The 21,344-nt window shown below is 48.2% G+C and overlaps 1 protein-coding gene across 1 annotated transcript in view; it reads right to left on the minus strand.

The window, feature by feature from the left end:
- Positions 1-21,344, minus strand: part of LOC144159533 (uncharacterized) — a 90,947-nt gene that overhangs the window by 8,499 nt on the left and 61,104 nt on the right. The window contains exons 2-4 of the mRNA XM_077691095.1: positions 20,184-20,484; positions 18,122-18,467; positions 3,114-3,353 (exon numbers count right to left, since the gene is read on the minus strand). Of these exons, the coding sequence (XP_077547221.1) occupies positions 3,114-3,353; positions 18,122-18,467; positions 20,184-20,471 (874 nt within the window). The 5' untranslated portion in view covers positions 20,472-20,484. The remainder of the gene's footprint in view (positions 1-3,113; positions 3,354-18,121; positions 18,468-20,183; positions 20,485-21,344) is intronic.

Here is a 21,344-nt window from a genome sequence, read left to right on the forward strand (position 1 = left end):
CGTGCGTCGCACCAACACCGGGCCACCGGCGTGCGCCTGTGAAACCAGCTTAGCTCTGGGGCAATTGGTGACGCTGCGCCGGAGCCGCTTGATAAATATACATGTGTCACATAATGCGTATACCGTGTGTGTGTGTGTGTCATTGAAGCAGCAGTAAGCATGGTAATCAAGCTAGTCTAGACAACCAGGAAAGCTAAGAATAACGAGCTGAACCTTAGCTCACGCTACGTATATCCTGGCATAGCCGAGCTAAGCCACTGGTAATTTTTTTTCATACGCAGAAGTGCGAGAATGATTGGAGAAAAGTGGGGAACATAAAAGGGGATCTGCGGATATCTAGCTACGTATTATGCACCAGAAAATGTTCACACACCTTCTTTCGCTTTTACACTATACCTTGAGGATATTTTTCTAACAAGTATAATTAAATTGATGCGGATGCTTGACACTAGCAACTGCTCATGCAGTTCGTGTTTTGTTTATTAAATGGCACAGTGAACATACGCGTTCTGCAATTCTTCGGCGAGAAAACATTATACTGAACCTCTCATCGACGACGTCGCATATAGCGGAACACTAGTGTTAAGAGTTTGCGTTCCGCGAAGTGCAAAGACGCTATACTAAAACTCTAAACTAGAGCGAAGTGAAACTCACACGGGGTGGCGCTGGCGTCGGGAATGATTGCCGTCAAAATAAGGGTGGCTGCAATGCTGTAGGCATTTCAGTGACGGTGTCAATCAAGAATTTCGTCAAAAAGTAGCGGTGGCTGGAAGGAAAAGCGCAGTCCTTGCATAGGCAAATACATACAATCCCCCTAGTTGCTTAAAGGGGGGAGGACTTTACGGGCCAGGCTTGTCGTCGTAGCTGTTTCGCGGTCACGGTGTCACGCAGCACCACGCACACTAAACAGAGGTTTGGGAAAGATACTCGCTTGTCCCTCTATTCAGGCTACCGGACGAAAGTTAAGAGGGTACTTGAACAAAAAGCTTATTACAGGCAGAAGCGTTCGATACTACCGTAACCACTAGCACTAGTCATACATGACCGCATTATTTAGCGCAAAGAAGACTGCAGGTACATTTGAGGCAAACTATATCATCCCCAGCTTTCTCGCTCGAAATTCCGGCCTCTCAGGAAGCTAGTAAACCACTTAAGGAAATTGATATTTGGCGTAAAGCAAGAAGTTGACCTGGAGATCAAAACTCTAAAAGAACTTTCCAGGATTATTAATATTTTTTGTGTAATTCTCTGTCAAAACTTACTCGCATTTCTATGGGATAGTTTCCATGGCTCCGGAGGCTTGGTCGCGCCCAGTGCTAGACTTGAAACTGAGCGCAAAGCTCGCTTTCGCCCCCAATATTAGCTGCGCGAAAATATTTTACATTCCGCTAAATAACTACAAAAGCAATCACTATTGAAAGGACTGCATTGAGCCGGAAAGCTGCACCTGTGTACTTAACCGGCAGCCCCCGCGTTCATTTACTTAAGGATGCTCGTTGGGATGCTTTTTACGACAGTAAATGAAAAAGTGGCCGTGGAAGAAAAAAAAAAAAAAAAACGACGGTTTCAAAATGGCGCAGAGAGACTCCAGGCCGTGCGACTTGAAAGCAGGCACAAAAAAAAAAACAGAACTCCCGCTCGTGTTGTTTCAGTCGGAACAAGTAACGAAAGATAAAGAAAAAAAGATGCCAGTTGTCCCATAAGAAGAAGCGCGAGCACTGAAAAGGCGGGAAAATTGAATTGCATTGAACAAATCTCTGTTCAATTCGTCAAGAGAGGCGTGAGACGGAGAAGGGAAGAGTGTGGCGGGTGGTAGCCAAAAGCGGAGAAGGGCGCCACAACCCCTCTGCAGCGAATCACTGCTCCGCACTTGAAAGCTTTCAGGATGAGTGGAACTGCTTCAAAGGGACCCGCAACACTTTTGATAAGCGCTTTCACTCTTTCCTCCGCGTCTGGAAGCACTGCTAAAGCTATAGTTATCGCCAGCACGGAGCGGATACGCCTTTCATTTCCGCTTTTGTGGCTTTCTTTTGAGTTGCTATCGAAAAGCGTTGACTGTTGCAACTGAAGGAAAACCATCCAAAATCCGCTACATGGCCTTAGTGACGTAATTCGAGCAGTCGAAGAACACCAACACCAGGAAAAAGAGGGGACTCTTTTGAGCGAGTTTACAAATTATCTGATGGGCATAGAGCAGGAATTTTTGGCTAAGGTACTTTGCGACACCCTAATCTAAGTACTGGGTGTGTTGGGTGACTATGTTCTGCAAGCATTTAAAGGGACCCTGCAAAACTTGCCATCGACTACTAGTAATGTATTTTGGGATAAAGTCTATTGTCCCAGAAATCTCCTCCCGCAAGAATTATGAAAATCCGTTCACAATTAACGAAACTACGCGCGATGAGAGATCGCGCATAATCGTTCCCTCTCAACTCGACCGCGGACAACGCGACGAAAGCTGCGCGCTCTCTCCCGGAGAGGGGGGCGGCTCGCGGCGTTCTCTTCGGCGGCCTTCGATATATCACATGCCGGGTAGTTTTCTCCTTTTCTCCGCAACGCGGAGGGGCCTATTTCCGTTCTGGTGCCACAAAAAAGCAGGCATGGGTGCCTGCTCGCAAGTGCGCGCTCGGGCTGGTAGGGCGTTTTTGAAGCAATAAACGTTTGTAGTCGAGTGGTCCCGTTGAAAGGGAAGTATTGAGCTCATCACTCAAACTCCGCGCGCACCCAAAACACAAAAGAAACGGCAAAACTGTGCCTACAGGTTCAGGCATAGAAGACAGCGATGACGACGACGGAAATGGGAGAATCTAGCCGCGAAGTTGACCAGTGACAGCCGATCGGGCAGCCATGGCCTATGTGACGTCCCTTAGGCCATGCCAGGGGTTGCATAATGAGGACAACTGAAGAGAGAGCGGTTGGTTTTTCCGCGTCTTTCACATCGATTTGCGCGCTCACCGCTTCACGTGCACTCCTGGCAGTGTTCCTGGCAGTGTAATCTAAACGTCGCGCAGGTTTACTTACACTGCTCGAAGAGTGTTGCAGGGTCCCTTTAAGATATGAAAAAAAATTGAAAACAAGTGTTGCAGGGTCCCTTTAATTTTTGAGTGCTTCACACTTGCCCAGGATGAGGCCTCCAACGAGGTACCGCTGTACGTGCCGCGCCGTCCAGTATGTTGCTTCCGACTTTCGGCTGTAAGTCCTTCCGCAAAACTCGACGATGAAGATCGCTGCGACAGACACTACAGCCGTGGCGGCCAGATAGGGCACAGTGGGCAGAAGGTTTTTGCCTAGGCGAGCTTGAAGTGCTGGGTCGTCGCAGCGAAACGGGGATGAAGGCGCCTTCCTGAATTTTCCTGCAGCGAAAAAAGAATTGCACCAGAGTAAACTTCCGCCCCTTTTTACGAATTTCCCGAATTAGCGAACTGCCGTATTTGCTCGATTCTAAGCACCCCCTTGTTAACACGAAAGATCTCACCTGCGTCATATCCGTCACGGAAATGACATTTCCAGAAAACGTTCATTGGCGCGGCTGCGCCTGGATTCGAGCCACGAACTGTCTCGCCGCAACGGGAGGTACACATCGCTCTGCCAAGTGCGCCATGAATTCAAGCGCAAGTAGGACTACGAACGCGCCTTATATCTTTCCCACTACCTTCTTCATTCAGATGGTGCTGCCGCCTACGAGAGGCGAAGCGAAGTAGTTCATCATGACGGTAATGAGCGCCGGCAGTTGGCGCCTCGCTGCCAGCGTCTTCGTGTACGTGGGACGCGGGTGAATCGAGGCACCCTCCACCACTTACTGCTTTTAGTTTCGTTTTCGGTTCAGTTTCGTTCGCACGGTTTTCAAGGGGCTGTGGTTTCAGTCGGATTTACGCAATTTTTAGGTGCGTGCAATATCCTCTGTCTAACGTTAATATGTCTAACGGTACCATACCGACGTAATATAAATAGCGATGCGCAAGTTCATATGGATGCACAATAAACATTTAAATGCTCTTGTGAAGGCACATTTCACTTTCTGACCGCCACCGTGGTCAGTTGCTTCGCAGCCACTGGAGACTGAGGGCCGAGGGTTCATTGGCGTATTCATGGGAGGTTGTGGCCGTTACTACACCAGGGTGGCCAATCCTGCTCTGGTGAGGGAGTGCGTTACCGGCAATGGTCGACGGGGTCAGGTCCCACCCCAAGCCCCATTCCGCAATTCCATCAATACGCGGATTTTTTAATTCGGTGGGAATTGTCCGGCACCGGGATTCGAACCACGGTCCTTCTGCACGCGATTGTAGCAGCGGTGGCGTAAAGGCAGAGAATCCGCCTCGCGTGCAGAGTCTTGAGTTAACACACTGGTAACTTTGTTTTTAGTGCTGGCCTTTATTACGTCACGGCCACTTATGCGTCACTCTAGCGCGAAATTTAAAAGCGTTTTAATCTATCGTTTTCTCGATTAAAAAGGCGTCAGTGGCACACAGGAACACAGCTGAGTGAGTTACCAAGGGCTAGGTCTTTCGAATTGAACCAGGCTGTATTTTTTCTGCAGGGCCTCTTTAAGGGTGTTGTAATGTTGTAAATGTTCATGTTGTTTATCGTGAGGATATTTTTGTCATTTTTCAACCGATGTGCTTGAGATTTGCCCACTAAGTGTAGTTCAACATCCTGAGCACAAATATGCAGTCAGTTTTCGTCTATGTGGTGTAAGTTCAGAGTTGTGCAACTTGTTATGCCTTACCCTTCCTGACAATTTTTTAATTATTTGATTATTGAATACTCACTCGTTTTACCTCTTCATGCTCTAGGAGTACAAAAGAGTGCAACTATACCACAGCAGTAATTTTAGCACTGTTTGTGCAAACGCTGTAAACTTGTTAAATGTCAGGTTCTCAATTACCAGTTTCATATTTCATATTTTTGTGTTTTTATTGCACTGTTCATTTTATAAGCCTTTGAATGCAGCAAAAATCATACAAATCTGACCAGTACATCCCAAGATATTGTGCCCGACAGTCGAACGCGTGGGGAAAAAATTGGTTCTGAGAAAACGAGGCGCGAAGTTTGGAAACAGGCGAAAATGGTCATCTAGCTGACATCAAAGAGCGATAGATCTTTCAATACTTATGGTACATCTATAATATTTTGCAGGTGCATTCCTTGGGACGTGTAGACTGCACATAAAATTAATGCAGAAAATTAATTTTTTGGCACATTTTCGGTCCTCAAGATTAGTGTGCTCCCTTAAAAAAGAGAGAAGAGCTTCCTTAACATTACTGTATACTGAAGTAAAACCACTTCAATTTTTTTGCTACACCAAATGTTGTCCCGGGGCTCATATACGTGGGACACTCGCATTCACCACAAGTAGCGAGACCAAACATTTTTGACCACCAACCAACTCCAAAGTATGTGTCGCAGCAAGCAAATATGGCTGCTGATATGACCAAACGCCTTCTCTCAATGGACCTTTTTCCAGTAGCGTAGCCCTCGTGCGGCTGCCACCCGAACGACACTTGGGGGATTATAGAACACGCCTTCTTTTTTCCGCCTGCGCTACACAGTTGAAGAAGCTGTACCAGGCACCAAGCATGGTGCGGCAGAGAAATGTTTCGATCGCAGCCGTAGCACCTACCTGTCGGTTGCTTTCATGGCCCAGAAAGCGGAGCAGCACTTAGCCGGCTCGGCGGCGGTCGCAACTGGCTAATTCAATATGGCGTCGTTTTGTTTACATTTTGCCCCCCCGAAAATGACAGGTCGGTCGCTGGGAGCGAGAGTAGCGCATGCGCAGAGCTGTACTGAAAAAAGGTTTAATCCCGATCGCGTCTTGTTGCCACATTATACTGCCTGGACACCGTTTCCAGCAGTTTCACAATTGCGGCCACTGTATACGGCAGTTCAACACCCTGCGCCACACGTTTGACAACGTGGACGAGAACTGGCTCGGGTAATTAACGTGCATATTTTAATGCGGGCGTAGCTGTTATCTCTTGTTCTGCTATGCCTCTAATGCTCGTTCCCAGTTCGGGGTACATGTGTGTCAGCCGTCTCCGAAACATTCGATGTTCATTCCACCACGACCTAGCTCACATGTGCACTGCCTAAATCGGGAATATTGAAAATGTGTGTCAATCGCTGATAAGACACATTTGAGCCAACTAGTTTTCTTAACTCCCGCAGTTATGTGCAGAAAAGCCAAAACAACGCTTTAAAGCGGAGCTTTCAGCCTATAGTGATGTCTGCAGTGCACCCAAAGCGCACTGCAGGAGAGCCAACGGTGTTTGACGGTGATGACGATCGTGGGAGAAGTGAAGAAAAAACAAAACCCTTTTAGTGTCCGGAATCGAACCTGGGTCCCTCGAGTTACGAAGCCGATGTCTATCGGACTGGGCCATTCCTGCACGGGCGAAGCAGTTTGGATTTGGAAAGAATTTGGAAAGAATTTGGAAAGGATTTGGAAAGTGGTCGTGCAAAGTAGTCAGAAAAATCATGCATCGCTCAGTCTAACGACAAATGGTTGAACGCGAAGCTTTCTTCGTGCGAAATTAAATAGGGAAGGTGTAAAGTCAAAGCCACTGCGACCATAAGTCCAAACTGCGCGCGAGTCAAAGTCAAAACTCAGACGACAACTAGGGTATCCATCACGAGAAAGCTTCGCGTTCAACCACCGCTCTCGATAGTCGGTGGGGTGCATGATTAAAAAAAAAAAAACTGAACTCGACAGTGGGTCGGGCATACCTGCGACGATGATCCCGCCGAAGCCTATGAGCACGATCAAGACGATCCCGTACACGAGGCCCTTGATGGAAAAATCGGGAAAGAGCGTTGCAAAGAAGAGCTTGATGAGTCCGCCCGTGCTTTCGTCCGCTGGAACAACCTCTGGTGCCGGCCCTCCCGCTGCCGTTCCTGTTGGCCTGGACTCCCCAGTGGCGGTGTCCGTAGCAGTAGTCATCTGGGCGGAGCCGAAGTGGCGTGGTCTCATAGAAGCGTTCTGGCGACACGCTGAATTACGATATCCGAGGCGGATTTCTGGGTTTAAATACTCCTGGTGTTCGTCCAAGCTACGGTGCAGAAAGATGTAGTTACTAAATGGCGCTCCTCGTTGCTCCGCCTGTAGCAAGTAGCTGACACCACACCTGGTACAAACTGCAAATGTGCACATTTCACGGGACTAAATAACGCGCTCCTTCCCTTAGATTCAAGGGAAGACAGTTCCACCCCCCCTCCCCTACCTTGGACCTGAAGCCGAGGATGTAAGAAGACTTAGGGCAGTACTCATAGTCCCTCCTCCACTCAATTTGCTCCCTCCACTTGGCTGAGGGGAGGCTTCCGCAATGATTATGCATGGGGAAATCGATTTCAAGGATCTTCACTGGAGATTCTTGAAATCCTCCCTTTAGCCGAGTGGAGGGAACAAATGGAGTGGGGGAGGGACACAAGATGCAGGCTCTATTGAGTAAACGAGGCAAACGAATACAAATCAAATAGGCTCGACTGGCACCAGCGAAGTACAACCGATTCATACGCAATCGTAAAGTAAATGGGTTGGCCAAGTGGCAAGTGGAATTTGACCACCAGAGGGTGGACATAACGAAATTGGGAGAAGCTACTCAGCGACCCCCAGCCAGGAGTACGATTCCGGAGAGGCTCCCCTGATCTCCTCCAGGACGTAGCGGAAAGACTGGGGTTAAAGGGGGAGAAGGGAATGGGTAATGGAATGGGAACGGAATGGGAACCGCCAGTTTTCTTTTATCTATAGATGTCTGATTCCTTTTCAGGCCTGATCTCTCACCTCAAGCAGGGCATCACATTGTGCCAATTCACTAATTTTGCGGCCCCTGCAACGGCGTTGCCGCTCACCCACGGTGCCGCTTGCTGGGCTCCGGCCGTCGGAGGCAGGAAATTTATTAGGGGGTAGCAGCGCTCGCCCCTACTCGCACTCGGATCTACCGCCCGTGCTTCCGGTGGGCTCCGACCAGCGGCACTAACGATTCGTCGAGGGAGTTTTCCACTCCATTGGCTGCTCGTGCCTTTTCCGGACTCCGGGCACCGGCAGTTTGGCTGGCGTGTTATAGCGGATCACTTCGGTCTAAATCATGCGGCCTGTTTAATGTCCTCATGCAGCCAACTCTTTCGCTCACAGGAACAAGAATCTTCAGGCCGCTGGCCGGAAACCCAGCGGAGGAGATCAGTGCTGCACTACTAGCCGCTACCCAGCAAGGCGAGTTTCGCCGGTCGGTGTATAATTCCTTTTCCTCGTTTTCCCCAGAAGATCGAGACCACGCTTTCCGCACCGACCATTTCGTCTTCGAGTGTCAGTTCGAGAGCTGGCCACCGTGAGTCCCCTGCGTAGGACCTGATTCTACGGACCTGAACCTCCGCGTCTGCAGCCAAGCACACGTACGTTCCCAGTGGCTCGGCTTCCTAGAATTTTGCGAGGAATCTTTTACCGAAATTTCGATCCAATTACCATTCAAAGATCCAACATCGGTAGCCACCCAGGCTGTCCGGGCCCGAGTCCGCATCACGCATCGGTATCTTGGAAGGAACTTGCCCTCAGAGTTCTTGGGAGCTGCTGCAGATGCTCTCATAACGCGTTGAATACCCCGAGAGTGGGTCCTGGTCGCCCACTCACCGCTGTCCTTGCGGCGGACCAAAGCTATAGGCAGCGGAAACAGCCGCACAGCCAGCCGGTAGGTGGGGCACGTGCAGGCTGACAGTCGGACAGTTGAATGGTAGTTTTTATTAGAAAGGCCTCAAGTTATGGTGATTTTTTGGTCCCCACTCCCTAGATGCCTCGGTTAAGGTTTCCGCCAACGATGGGAAAATTTCTGCCAGGGCCCAAGTCGAGGGTCTGTACGTGGGCAATGGTCTAAATAGTGTTGCATCATGGCGGTGATGGGAGCAGTCTGTGTTGATTTTACCCAACCGGACAAACCGAGTGATTCTGGATAGTCAGTGAGAGGAAGCAGTTTGGCCGGCTGGGTAAAAATCAAGACAGACTGCTCCCATCCAGTGAGGCAACCCTCGCTGGTGTCGTTCCGCATATGCAAGTGAACAGTGTGTGTTGATTTTACCCAACTGGCCAAACCGCTCCCGCTTACTGACTAGCCAGAGTCACAATAATAAATAACAGTGACTCTGACTTATAGTCAGTGAGCGGAAGCGGTTTGGCCGGTTGCCCTGTGCTTATGCACCCAATGGCCGTGCTAAGACCATCGCACCCTACTGAAACACCCAAATATGTCACTCAATATAAACTTTAACCTTGAATGAGTGAGCAAAGCGTGTATTGAGCCGGAGGAAATAAACGTGTGGGTGCCTCGAACAAACAAAAACGCTTCCACTTTCCTATTCATACCATCGCAATCGCGGCAACGTCACCCAGATAAAATCTGGCGAAGTCAGCCGACAAAAAACGAACATCGGAAGTCACGATCCGCATTTCGCCAAACATTGGGCCATTGTTACGCACAGCGCAAGGCAGCTTAACGTGGGCAGGAGAATGCCAGACAATACCAGCTCTGCGCGCATAACAATCAACTGGGCGGCACAAAAAACGGTCCAACGTCAGCTAGTAACAAAAGGGTTGGCGAGGAAGCGATGTATCTGTCTGCCGCGTCACGCGAATGCAACCCGACGATCCACGGCGTTCTCGCTGCCGATGTGTCAGATTAGGTGTCAAGCTGTCAGCGTAGGCACCCACGAAACAAGGCCCAGGGGACTACATGTGATGGAAAGAATACAAAACAAGAACGGGTGCTTACCGCTTGTCATCGGCTAGCAGTCTCAACGCAGACGATGCGGGACGAACGTCATGAAGAGAATGAGGAAGCAGTGGCGCGCGCGCTGTTGCGCCATACAGAAAGAAATACTAAATCTCTATGGTTGCGCCTCGTGGTCCAGATTGTTGTCCGATGCTCGTCGCGTTTTCTGCAGTTCTTTTTTTATTGCAAGTCAAGCTTCATAAGAGCCCCATCATAGGCTGCCTGGCAGCGAACCCATAAATTAATCTTTGATGCTCAGGTACTCTGAACATCATCATAGGACAAAGTGTAGGCCGATCCCTCGCGTGGGTGTAACTAGTCTTCGAAGCAGAGCGTGCACAGTCTGGAATTACCCTATAATTTGGCAACAGAATACCTACCAAATCTCAAGAGAGTCTTGGGATTTAGCACTATCCAGCTCGACCTTTCGACACAGCGTGAGCTGCTACAGAGCGTCAAGCTGGGAGCCTTTGCTATTGGAGTCCTGGAAATAGGACTTCACACATAACTCTTTCCACATTCCCTTCTCCCTATTCTCAAATACAGTTTACTCTCTCTCTCTCGTGCAAGTTCCGACTTAAGAGCTAGAGCGCAATTGTAATCACTCATCGAACACCTTAGTTGATGAAGCGAGAAATACTTGAGGCATGGCACGAAACCATAGGACCCTTGCCATCGGTCCAACGCAGTATAGGTGACGACTTTGCTAGGTTTTTTTAGATGCGAAGCATCTCATGCTTGGGGCTGTGTCACTCCCTCCCTCGTTGTCATTGTCCCCCATCCGCACTCTACTGCGCATGCGCGTCTCTTCAGCCCCGTCAGCGTTTGGGCTGACGTCAGCGCAGTCCACTATGAAAAAAAAAATAGTTAGGCGGCGCCAGGTTTCGATCCCACGACTCTGGCCGCAACGGGAGGTACGTGGCGCTGTTCCCACTGCGCTACAAACCGAGACGGGAGCATGTGATACGAACGCGCCTTATGTCCTTCCCTCATTCAAACTACGTCAAGAAGCTACCGATACAACGAAGGCACGCGAAGCTGAACGTCAATGGAAACGACGAACTGAAAACTCATGGGAACTTCAGCCGACCCCATGGCTGCTTCGCATACTACTCAGGGTTCCCCTACGGGAAGATGGTGTAATTTTTTTCTGTGAACAGTGCCAAGACCTTGCAGGAGAGAATCGAGAGATAGTCCACAACATTTGGAGCGTGTCTTTAGGCGCGACATTGCTGGACCCAAGGTTCCTATGCTAGCGGCGGCAAGAACATGACGAATCTGTCCTCGAACGATTATAACGGCTCTGCAAGAGACCTTCCCATTTTTTTGTATTGTAAGCACAACGTCGGCAGGCACATAAGAGGCATTTGATACAGTTCACTATGACAAGAGATAAGAGAAAAGCCGAACAGCGCAGTTTGCTCAACTGATCGCGAAAGCTCACATTTCAACTAATTCGACCAAACTCAAGTCATGGCCAATCCCCCTCAGCGCGAATGTGCCACCACCTCAAAGGAGAAGAAAGCTTACCCGCTCCCACAACTTCACGCGAGCGGAGTGAAGCCTCCCGTATTTTACAGTTTACAACTGGCTTGCATGAAGGTTCATGACCAGTAGAGTGAGGGGGCGATGAAGGTATGTGCCGATAGGGCTAAAGTCATGCTTTGGGCGCTAACGTCGTCAACCCGTACCCGCTGCTCGACATACAATGAATATGACGTGGCTGCTTGTTATGTCGTAAGGCTCAAGTTTAAGGTTACTCAACGTTGCGACTATAGACGTTGGATATCAGGCGTAACGTCACGTTTCGGCGTTTAACGTCGTTAAGCGGCACATATTGGGAAAAGTACTCAGTGTACTTGAAGTCGCGGGTACCAGCTGCTGTCAGAAGACCTGAATGCGTAACGCTAGGCGTAAGCTTCTTAACTAAGTTTCTAGGTCTCATCTTCTCAGCTTCGACGCATTCCCGGAAGTTGGCCTAGCAAAGCGATACAACCCGCAGAGTGGCATGCAACCGCAGTGGGGCCCTATTGGACATAGCCAGGGATGACGCTTGATATGTCGCGCTAAACACATGGTTGACACAGTAAAACGTTTCTTTTCTTTTTAGCTTTTTTTAAAGCCAGGTTTAAGTTCTCAGAGGATTGAGGTGCATTTGGAAGCATTTCATAAGGAAGAATTAAAGAAATGGGATTGGTCAGCCACTCCATGAGCCAGAATGAACCAAGCTTATGCAGCCGAAGTCAAGTTAAAAGGGAAATAATTACCGGAAACTGTCGCTTCCATTAATGGAGTTGGAATGGAAATGGACGACGTCAATCCCCAACTCTGCTGGAGAGAACCAGGGCCATGCTGTAGAAATGGCTTAGACTCAGATTCTAGATAGTTCAAAGTTGAAGGTGGTGTTCTTGAGAGCCAAGGTGTTTTGTTTTTCTGCATTCAGTTCTCTAAACACTGCTGCAGCAGGACCGTTTACAATTTGAATCGGAGATGGAGAGAGAGACCTAGAATACACGTTTATTGCAAGAGTTCCTAATCTGAGAGAGACAGACAGAATAAATATTTAGTAGAATAAACAATGGTGGTTGAACCATGGCTCTGTGGGATAGGTTGGCCTTACTATAAAAAAATCTGAGCCACATGCTGATGTGGTGTAAAAACGTGCTAGTTGAGTTTAGAGAATGTCTAGGCACAAAATTGACTACCAAACCAGTCTTCTTAACTTAGGGTATTTGACATTTTGTTCACAAATGTTAATAAAATTCATGCGCTTGCAGTTCTGGGAATTTGCGTTTTCCCAACATGTTCGTGAAGTGGAATTCCCACCCATTTTGATGTACAATTGTTGGGTTCTAAATACAAATTTTATAAGCTGCTGTTAGCCCCAGAAGGAAGAATACCAATTCCCGTCTAGTTTGTAGAGTTTGCCCTCCTCATAACAGCATTTTTAGTGATCACAATGGGAGAAACCAGCCATTGCTAGAGAGGTCTGTATGATAATCTGGTGCCTAAAGAAAAGAAAGAAAAAAAAAAAAAGAACAGCCTGAGGTGCAACTTCGTCGGCATTAAAAATGGTGCAGTTTGTGTTTCTTCCTGTTCCTTACGGGTAAAAGCTGTGAAGAATGTTCAGAGCTGGCTGTGGAATCTCAGCCAGCTCTGGATGCTCAGAGCTGTGACTTAGAATGTTGCTGCTGCAATGTTTGCTTTTTCGCCTCTCCATGTCACTTGAGACAGGCTTTGCCTGAATGCCTCCACCGGAGGGTGGCTCTTTGCATAAACACTCCATTTCCAGCACACTTGCTAAGCTACTGCTTTCGAAATTGTTTGGCGACATTTCCTAGCATCATGTCTGTTCTGGAAGCAATTTCAACCAGTTGCTCGCGCACTTCTTTGCTTGCTTTATCGGTCAAAAGGTTCATCATCCATAAATCTAATGCACTTGATAACTTCCTCAGAGAAACGTAGTCTGCCATTTTGTTTTCTGCTAGAATATACCAGCACATTTTTTTCACAGCGTGGATTGTCTAACAACGTTAAAGCATTGGAGTCGCAACAGATAGAGCAACAGCAAGCATTCCTGGCAGTTTCCACGAGCTGTAATGGATACTGTACCTACACCACCTGGAAAAGAATGCAGCATGCAGCTATGAAGTGTGACATTTTTACAAAACTGAAACAAAATGGATGTCCCAAATCAACTTATGGTGGCTAAGAATGAACCAGTAGGAATAAGGCTCAGTTACTTTGATGCCCATTCCAACCTTTAATGAAGCACACAGCAATGTGACACCATGAGACAGGATATTTGCACGAATATCAAAATGTCTTTAATGACTAGGCAACAAGTTGAAGGTAAATACACTGTTAAAATCAGCAGAAGGTTATTTTCTAGCAGTAAATAGGCTCTCTGTTAAACAAAGTATTATAATCAATGTCACCCATTTTCTTGTATCGGAGAACATAAGTGATAACAAAATGATTGTTTTTTTGTTACAAAAGGTAAAAGAGCGGGTTTGTTCATTTCAACGAACAGACTAAATTGCTGCTTTTTACACCTTGTTCAAAGGTAATGACAAAGGAAGCAACTACAAGGCTCAGAAACATTGAGAATCAACACATGTCCAACACCTTCGGAACCCGAGTCTTCAACAGTGGTAACACACTTTCTTGACAACACGAATATAGCCTATTGAGGCTATAAGCAATTTTAAACGTCTTTTCACTTTTGTTTGTAAGGGTTTGCCAAGCTGCCTCAGTAACGAGCTTTGCAGTAATGCACGCATTATCCAGCTGGTAGCCTCGCTTCGAATATGCCAGTATAAAACGTGCAAGAGTTTCCTTCATTAACAGGTGATACAACATCAAAAACAGAAACAGAAGACTACCTCATCTTGTAATTGCACATTACTGAAACAGACTTCATCTCTCTTTTGACAAAAAGGCAGTGAGGTGCTTGAAACACTAGGCAAATGCACACTGTAGCAGTGAGCTATACACACATGTAGCCCTGTACGGCGTGACCACTGTGACCACTTCCAACCGTGATAATGCGGTAAAAATTATACGAGAATAGAGATTGTCTTGTGCTATGAAAGATTAATTGGTCCCGATAACCATAACAGGGTGATACATGGAAGAGTGCTGTTCTAGGCAGCTGGAATATGGGCATTTTGTTATTATTCAAGTGATGTGCAAAATTATTAAACAACTAAGGATACTATTCTTGATCTAATCAGAGCTGCAGTCAAGTGTTTTATACCAAGTTCAGGTAGCAAGTATAATACTATACGAGTGACAGTTTTTTTCACACTCACTATATGAAAGGGCACTGTAAAGATGTGCCTAAAATAGTTTTGGCACATTCAGGAAATATAAGACTAGCTAAATGCAACCTTGGAACACACAAAAATACTGGTGCGAAAATATGGCTGCTTTGTACAGTGATTGGAGGCACAGTAAGATCAATTTTCCCACTTGAACAAGGTGGTAAATGCACATCAATCACATTGCACTAAGAGGATGCTACAGATGACCATCAACAAAATTACATCAATACCTTCAACAAAGGAATGGTACCAACAAATGCAATTAGCGCATAAGATATTGTAGCAGTTAGTATTGCTCAAAAATAAAATAGCACATTAAATAACATCTCCAAAAACCAAAAAATTCAACAACAGCTTAGAGAAAGCACAACATAAAACCAGTACTAACAGCAAAAGGCCAGGAACTTAAAATGCTAGTAGAAAAAAATGGGGAAAAAATCCTGCTACAAGCTCACCAATCCTAGCTGTTCGCAAATGCACTGACAAAATCGCAACAAACACTGCAGGCCTGTCATACGTAGTAACAGGGCCCAGAAATTCTCATTTCTTCCCAAAGCATGTAATACAAGAGTATATGGCTTGTCATTTGGTAAATGATGTGAACGCGTACATGAACATATTCAGAGTTCCGTGTACAGGGAGATTCACTTTCTCATAAACCGCAAAACACTTCTGAGGCACTTAACATTACTGCCGCTTAAAAACATGTTTGACCACGACACGCTTCGAAGGGTTTTGATAATAAAGATGTATATCAAATAATACACATTTTTCCAAGCAAAAAATGCAGTGACCTTAGCGATGTCTTTTCCTCTGTTGATGCATTTTCAGAGCTAAAACAGCTTGAATTCATAAATTCATACAGGCACAGCTAAATATATTTGTTCAGATTAGCCAGCTAATGAAATGTTACGTGGCAACAGTGTTCCTTCTAGCATGAAAATGGCATTTCGCAGCACTTCGAGCATGTCAACACCGCACTCAGTAACTCTTCCACAATGCACTTGCAGCAAAAAACTTGAAAGACCAAGCAATGCTACGCTGCAGGTAATCAGATGTTTGACTACCCAATCTGATGACCATTACGGACAGATCTTGCTGCACTTGTCCTGGTTTCCAGGATGTAACACATTTTGAACATGGCTTGTCCTTGCTCCCAAAGAAATATGACAACAACCCTGCTGCAATCATAGCAGTTGGATTAATCAGGGTATGGGGTGTGTTCTGTCCAACAGTAACGCTTCACGAGCCACATCAACTGTTCCCGATGTCACTCCCCAACAATGGCCAGAAAACAGCAACATACACGGCATCTTCGCCAATACACTGTATAACAATTTTTGTGCTCAGAAATAGGCTTGTATGAATGTCCCGCCGCCGCTTTCAGCTGCCTTCACTGTAGGACAGCTGCCTTCTTTGTAGCCCCTGACTACAGATTGCAAGTCTGCAGACTGTCCATGAGGAATAAATGCACTTCGTTTGACAACATACACTTGACATTTTCGCTCTGGAAACTTTCAGCAGAGTTCACTCGCAGAATGCTGGTAGCTGTGATGACAGGCGATGCCACTTACAGGTCGTAAATCGCTGAATCGCCAGAGGACCCCTTTTTTGCGGGGTCATGGCGAAACAGGCATCAGGAAAAGGGCCACAGGACGAACACGACAGCCACAGCCAGTCCCAAGGCCCCGCCGACGCCAACATCCCACCAGAAATGCATACGCTCGACGATCCTCGACAGAGATACAGCCACAGCCGCAGCCACTAGCAAAGCCACAAGGAGCACACGAGCCGCCGAAGGTGCCACGGCATCGCCTCTCCAAATCAGGTACCCGACTAGGTAGAACCCCACGTAGCAGCTCACACTGGCATGGCCCGATGGGAAGGAGTCAAAGGCTCGTTTCACGTCTCTCGGCTGTCCGCTGCAGACATAGTCGGTAACCAAGGGAGAAGCTGTGGTGACCGTTGGGGGGACCGAGACTATGGAGGCTGCTGTTGCAGTCATCAGCCAAGGAGAATGAGGCATGGGGAAAAAAAAAAAAAAAAGAGTACTTTGAGCATTTCTTTCACACATATAATACCTTTATTTTTAAGTAGGCTTCCCTAAAATACACGAAGCAATGTTGGAAAGCCGACTTTACAAAGCTGAAGTCATTGTACAGTGGTGACTTACACATGGAGCGCTATAGGGACTGGGCAGCTGGACGGGTGGCGCCGCCACTCGGCGCTCCCTTCGTTACTTGAATGGGCCAGTGCATTAGACTATGCAGCCTTCCGTTTTTGTCGTGGTTGCTTCGGTGCTTCTAATGTTTAGGTGGAGTTCTGAGCGGATGTGTGTTGAGTTCTTAGATGCACTAATGGCTACGTAAACTCGTCGGATGCTTCAAGGTTGGGTATGGGTTTCAATGACATGAGAGCTTCTTGCAGCGCTGTACGCCTGGCTACAACCGATTTGGTACAACTAAAACTATTAGTATTCACTTCTGCCAGATGAAATTATTTTCACTGGATTCAATGACTACGGTTTCCACAGCAGTCTTAACGGTGGAATATCTACGAGTTTCAATTATCGTACGAGTTCAATTACCGTGGAGCCGTAGAAACATCATGGCAGTTTACACTTTCTTTCTGTAACCATGAGCTTCGTGCCTTCTGTTTCCATGAGTGACAGCATGGGAGCCTGAGAGCTGAAGCGGAACTCCCGGGTTAGTAGTGGTCATTTTAGATAGAGCCAAAGTAATTCAACCACCCAACAGCCCAAGCTACAAACCCTCCCCATTTTTCCACCTGTGTGGAATAAAGGCTGGCACCAACAGACAGTCGCGGCGTTAAAAAAAAGTGGCAGAGTGTTAATGTCAGCCTGCGTTTTTCAACAGCAGAGCCGTTGTAGCTGGCTGTAATGTGCGGCGCGTACCGCATTAAAAATACCAAGAAAATGCCAAGCCACTTTCAAGATTTACCAATCTGAAAAAAAAATCCTTCCTTGTGGTTATGCTCGCTTCGCAAGCCAAATTGCAGCAGAACGACAGAAAACCATGAACAACTACGCCATGCCGACCGCCATCGGCATTCCACTGACGAGTGGTTCGCCACGGGCGGCGCTGTTCGCTGAAGAGACGGTCGTGCCATGCAACGGCCACTTGGTCCCTATAAAACTGGCGTTACCCCAATACAGGCTGCGGTGCATACTGCAACACTGCTCAGAAGCAATTTTGCCACAACAAGTACGGTGCAAGAACCGCCAAATAGCATAAATGCTGCAGTGCTTCCGCACATGGGTTTAAATGTGAGCTATGGCCTCAGCCCAAACTTCCTGAAAGGTATTTAGCTGCTTCGGCTGAGTTTATAGCCCCCAATGAAACTGTGCTGCATCCCTGTGAAAGTGAGAAGGGACTCCCAGGGACCACATACTACCCACCCTGTCAAAAGCAGCCTAGACTATTTGAGGGCTATTTAGTTATTGTAGCCGCATTTATAGCAAGCAACCCGTAGAACTGCACTACTTCCTTGGAAGGTGGCAAGGGCCTCCTAGAGGCCACCCACCCTGGCAAAGCAGCGTGGCGTTGCGCTGGTTTCTGAAGACGGGCTTGCAGGCGTCCAGGAAGTAAGGTCGCTTCTCCGCCACGGCGTCCTTTAGCAGCTGCGTCGCCGTGGTGGCCAGCAGCAGGCCCACCAGGTAGCGACGCAGCAAACGGCCGCTCCAGAAGAACCGGTCACGCATCGGCGCTCCGCCACGGCGCAACTCCAGCACGAGAAGAATGGCCGGTGGCACGGTGACGACAAAGGCGACCAGGTCGCGCGTTCGAACACTCTCAGCCAGAAACGGCGACTGCAGGTTCGGGTCGTTGCAGCGGAATGCGGGACGCTGCATCTCGGGGCTCGAGCCTACCTAGAACACATGGAAGGGCAGGAGAACTGCGTTACTGAAAGTTCCCCGAACTTAAAGGGACCCTGCGACATTCGTTGTGGCGTGCAAGTAAATCTGCTTAGATTACACTGCCAGGATTACCTCAGCCAAATCATACACGTCCACGTGAAGCAGTAAGCGCGCAAATCGCTGTGAAAGACACGGGAAAAACCAACCACGCTCTCTTCAATTGTCCTCGTTATGCCCCCTTGGCATGGCCTAAACGTCATTTGGGCCATGACTGTCTTATTGGCTGTCGCTGGTCAACTTTGCGGCTTACTTTCCGCATTTCCGGTGTCGATCCGCCATCATCGGCGCCGTGTACCATCCTCTCCTATGCCTGAACCTGTACACACAGTTTCTGGTGCTTCTTTTGTGTTTTGAGTGCGCATGGTGTTTGAGTGACGAACTTAACACTCCCTCCCCTTTCAACAGGACCACTCGACAACAAACGTTTATTGCTTCAAAAACGCCCTACCAGCCTTAGCGCACGCTTGCGAGCAGGCAGCCATGCCTGCTTATTTGTAGCACCGACCGAAATAGACCCCTCCACGTTGTGGAGAAAAAGAAAAAACTCCTCGGCATGCGATACATTGAACGCCGACAAAGAGAACGCCGCGAGCCGCCCCCCTCTCCGGGAGAGAGCACGCAGCTCTCATCGCGTTGTCCGCAGTCGAGTTGAGAGGGGCCGCTTATGTGCGAATTCACATCGCGCGTAGTTTCGGTGAAAGCGAACAGATTTTCATTATTCTTGCGGGAGGAGATTACCTGGACAGTAGACTTTACCCCAAAATGCATTCCGAGTAATCGATGGTAAGTGTTGCAGGGTCCCTTGAATGCATTTGAAACAGCATGTTATTAATCAGCCACACAAAAACTGCACGTTACCACACCCATGCATATACCTTGCTTCAGGTCACACTCCCCTGCACTCTTCAAAAACGCCTCCAAATCTGCTTCATCACAACGCTCCTGAATGACCAGCCATACCCAACATCAGATTTGCTAAAATAAGTGTGGTCTCCGCTGCGACATTGCAGAATTCAAAAATGATGTTTCGCATTAATCGACCACATTTAGGGGAAATCTTCAAACTGGAGTAAGTTTCTGGGAAGGAAAGTTTCCCGTCCACCTCAATGCAGCCGTACGGCTACAAGGGAAAGCTGTACAGAAACTTCGAAGTTGAAGAAAAACTCATCCTGGTGCAGGACTCGAACCCGGGACCACCGCATAACCAGAGCAGTCGCTTTGCCAACTGAGCTAACCAGGAGGCTAGCAGTTTGTAGCGCGAGAGCGAATTGATCAGACCAGATTTAGGGGTAATCCAATCCCCAACCAGGTGAAATTTTTCATGGACCAGGATGAATTTTTCTTCGACTGCGCAGTTTCTGAGAAGGCTGCACAGCTTTCCTTTGTAGTCATACGGCTGTTATGAGGTGGATGTCTAACTTTGCTTCGCATGTTTTTCATTGCATGATGTCGTGCTGCAGATTACATTTTCGAATCAAGTCCTAAGTTAAGCCTCGTAATTTGTAATCTTATCCACAAAAGGGCATAGAGGGGCATGCCGCATGCAGATGACTGAGCTTAGTGCTAACGTTATAGAACAACAAATTTGAGCGAAGGTGACTTGTGCATGTCCTTCTCCAAACGTGCGAAATCGTTCGTTCCAATTCGCACGGCCAAATCCGCGCTCACCTGAAAGGCGCCCGCGATGGAGAGGATGACGTAGACGGCGAGCGCCGCCAGCAGCACTTCCGTGGCGAGCTCGGCCAGCGTGCTGGCGGGCACGAGGGCGTCGAGGAAGACCACGAGCAGGGAGGCGGCCGACCGGCGGCGAGACTTGCCGGCACGCTGCCCGTCGCACGACGACGACGAGGCGTCGGCGATGATCTCCACGCTGCAGTTCTTGAGGAGCTCCTGGTCGGTCTTGTTGGCGGGAGAATCGGGGCTCCCGGAGCCGAGCGAGACCGAACTCGCCGCCATGGTCGCTGCTCACCTGCGAGGAAGATGGACGCGCCGCGGTTCAAGCCACAGGGCAGAAGCAGCTCGCGTTGCAATGAGCTTTTTGCAATGACGGAGTGAAACTCGAAGCTGACGTCAGCTGCGGGCAGTTCACCGCAGGGCATCCGCTTACGACTGGGCGGCTCGGTGGAAGCGTCAGAGGAGACGGTTTTGGCGCAACGCCGCAGCACAGCGGACGCGTACAACAGCGCTGTTACGTTAGGGTCGCAGTGACCTTTCGCCGCGTGACACGGCACAGCCAAGCACCGATTATAAAAAGAACACGGAGCTGAGCCTCGCTTGTAATCTACAACGAATGGTAATCTACTTTCACCGGCGGAATGCAACCAACAAAGCATTGCGTTGAAAGCCTCCTAATAAAGGAAAGAAATGTACCCCACACGCCCAGCATAACTCCCTCAATATTCGGCCTCGGCTATCAAGAGATAAGCTTACTAAAAATCACGCGCACCCATTCGAACACGAAGGGCAGATGACCTTGCGCTGGAACCTGCACGCCCTGCTACAGCGCAGCAAAATGATTTCGTGATGACAGTCAGCACTCATCCCGCCGCTGTTCAAGGTACACTGAAGTGAGTGGTAAGCAACGTCTGATTTATTGGGTCATGAGAGTCTAGAGGGCGCAGGCCATTCTATGAATTTCTTTTCGGCCGATTTACACGCATTTTTAAAGACGTGGCGTTACCCTCGCACCAGTGCTCCCCACCGATTTACTAACGCACATGACAACACGTTGACAATTTCGCAGGGCTAAATTTAGCGGATTGCTAGTATGTTTAACCTGTGCATTGCTTTCCTGATTATCTGTGAATTTCATACCACCCTCTTTCGCTT

The sequence above is a fragment of the Haemaphysalis longicornis genome, unplaced genomic scaffold, assembly GCF_048455015.1.
Source record: "Haemaphysalis longicornis isolate Haplotype H1 unplaced genomic scaffold, Haemaphysalis longicornis Haplotype H1 scaffold_10, whole genome shotgun sequence".
In the NCBI taxonomy this organism is placed as follows: Eukaryota; Metazoa; Arthropoda; class Arachnida; order Ixodida; family Ixodidae; genus Haemaphysalis; species Haemaphysalis longicornis.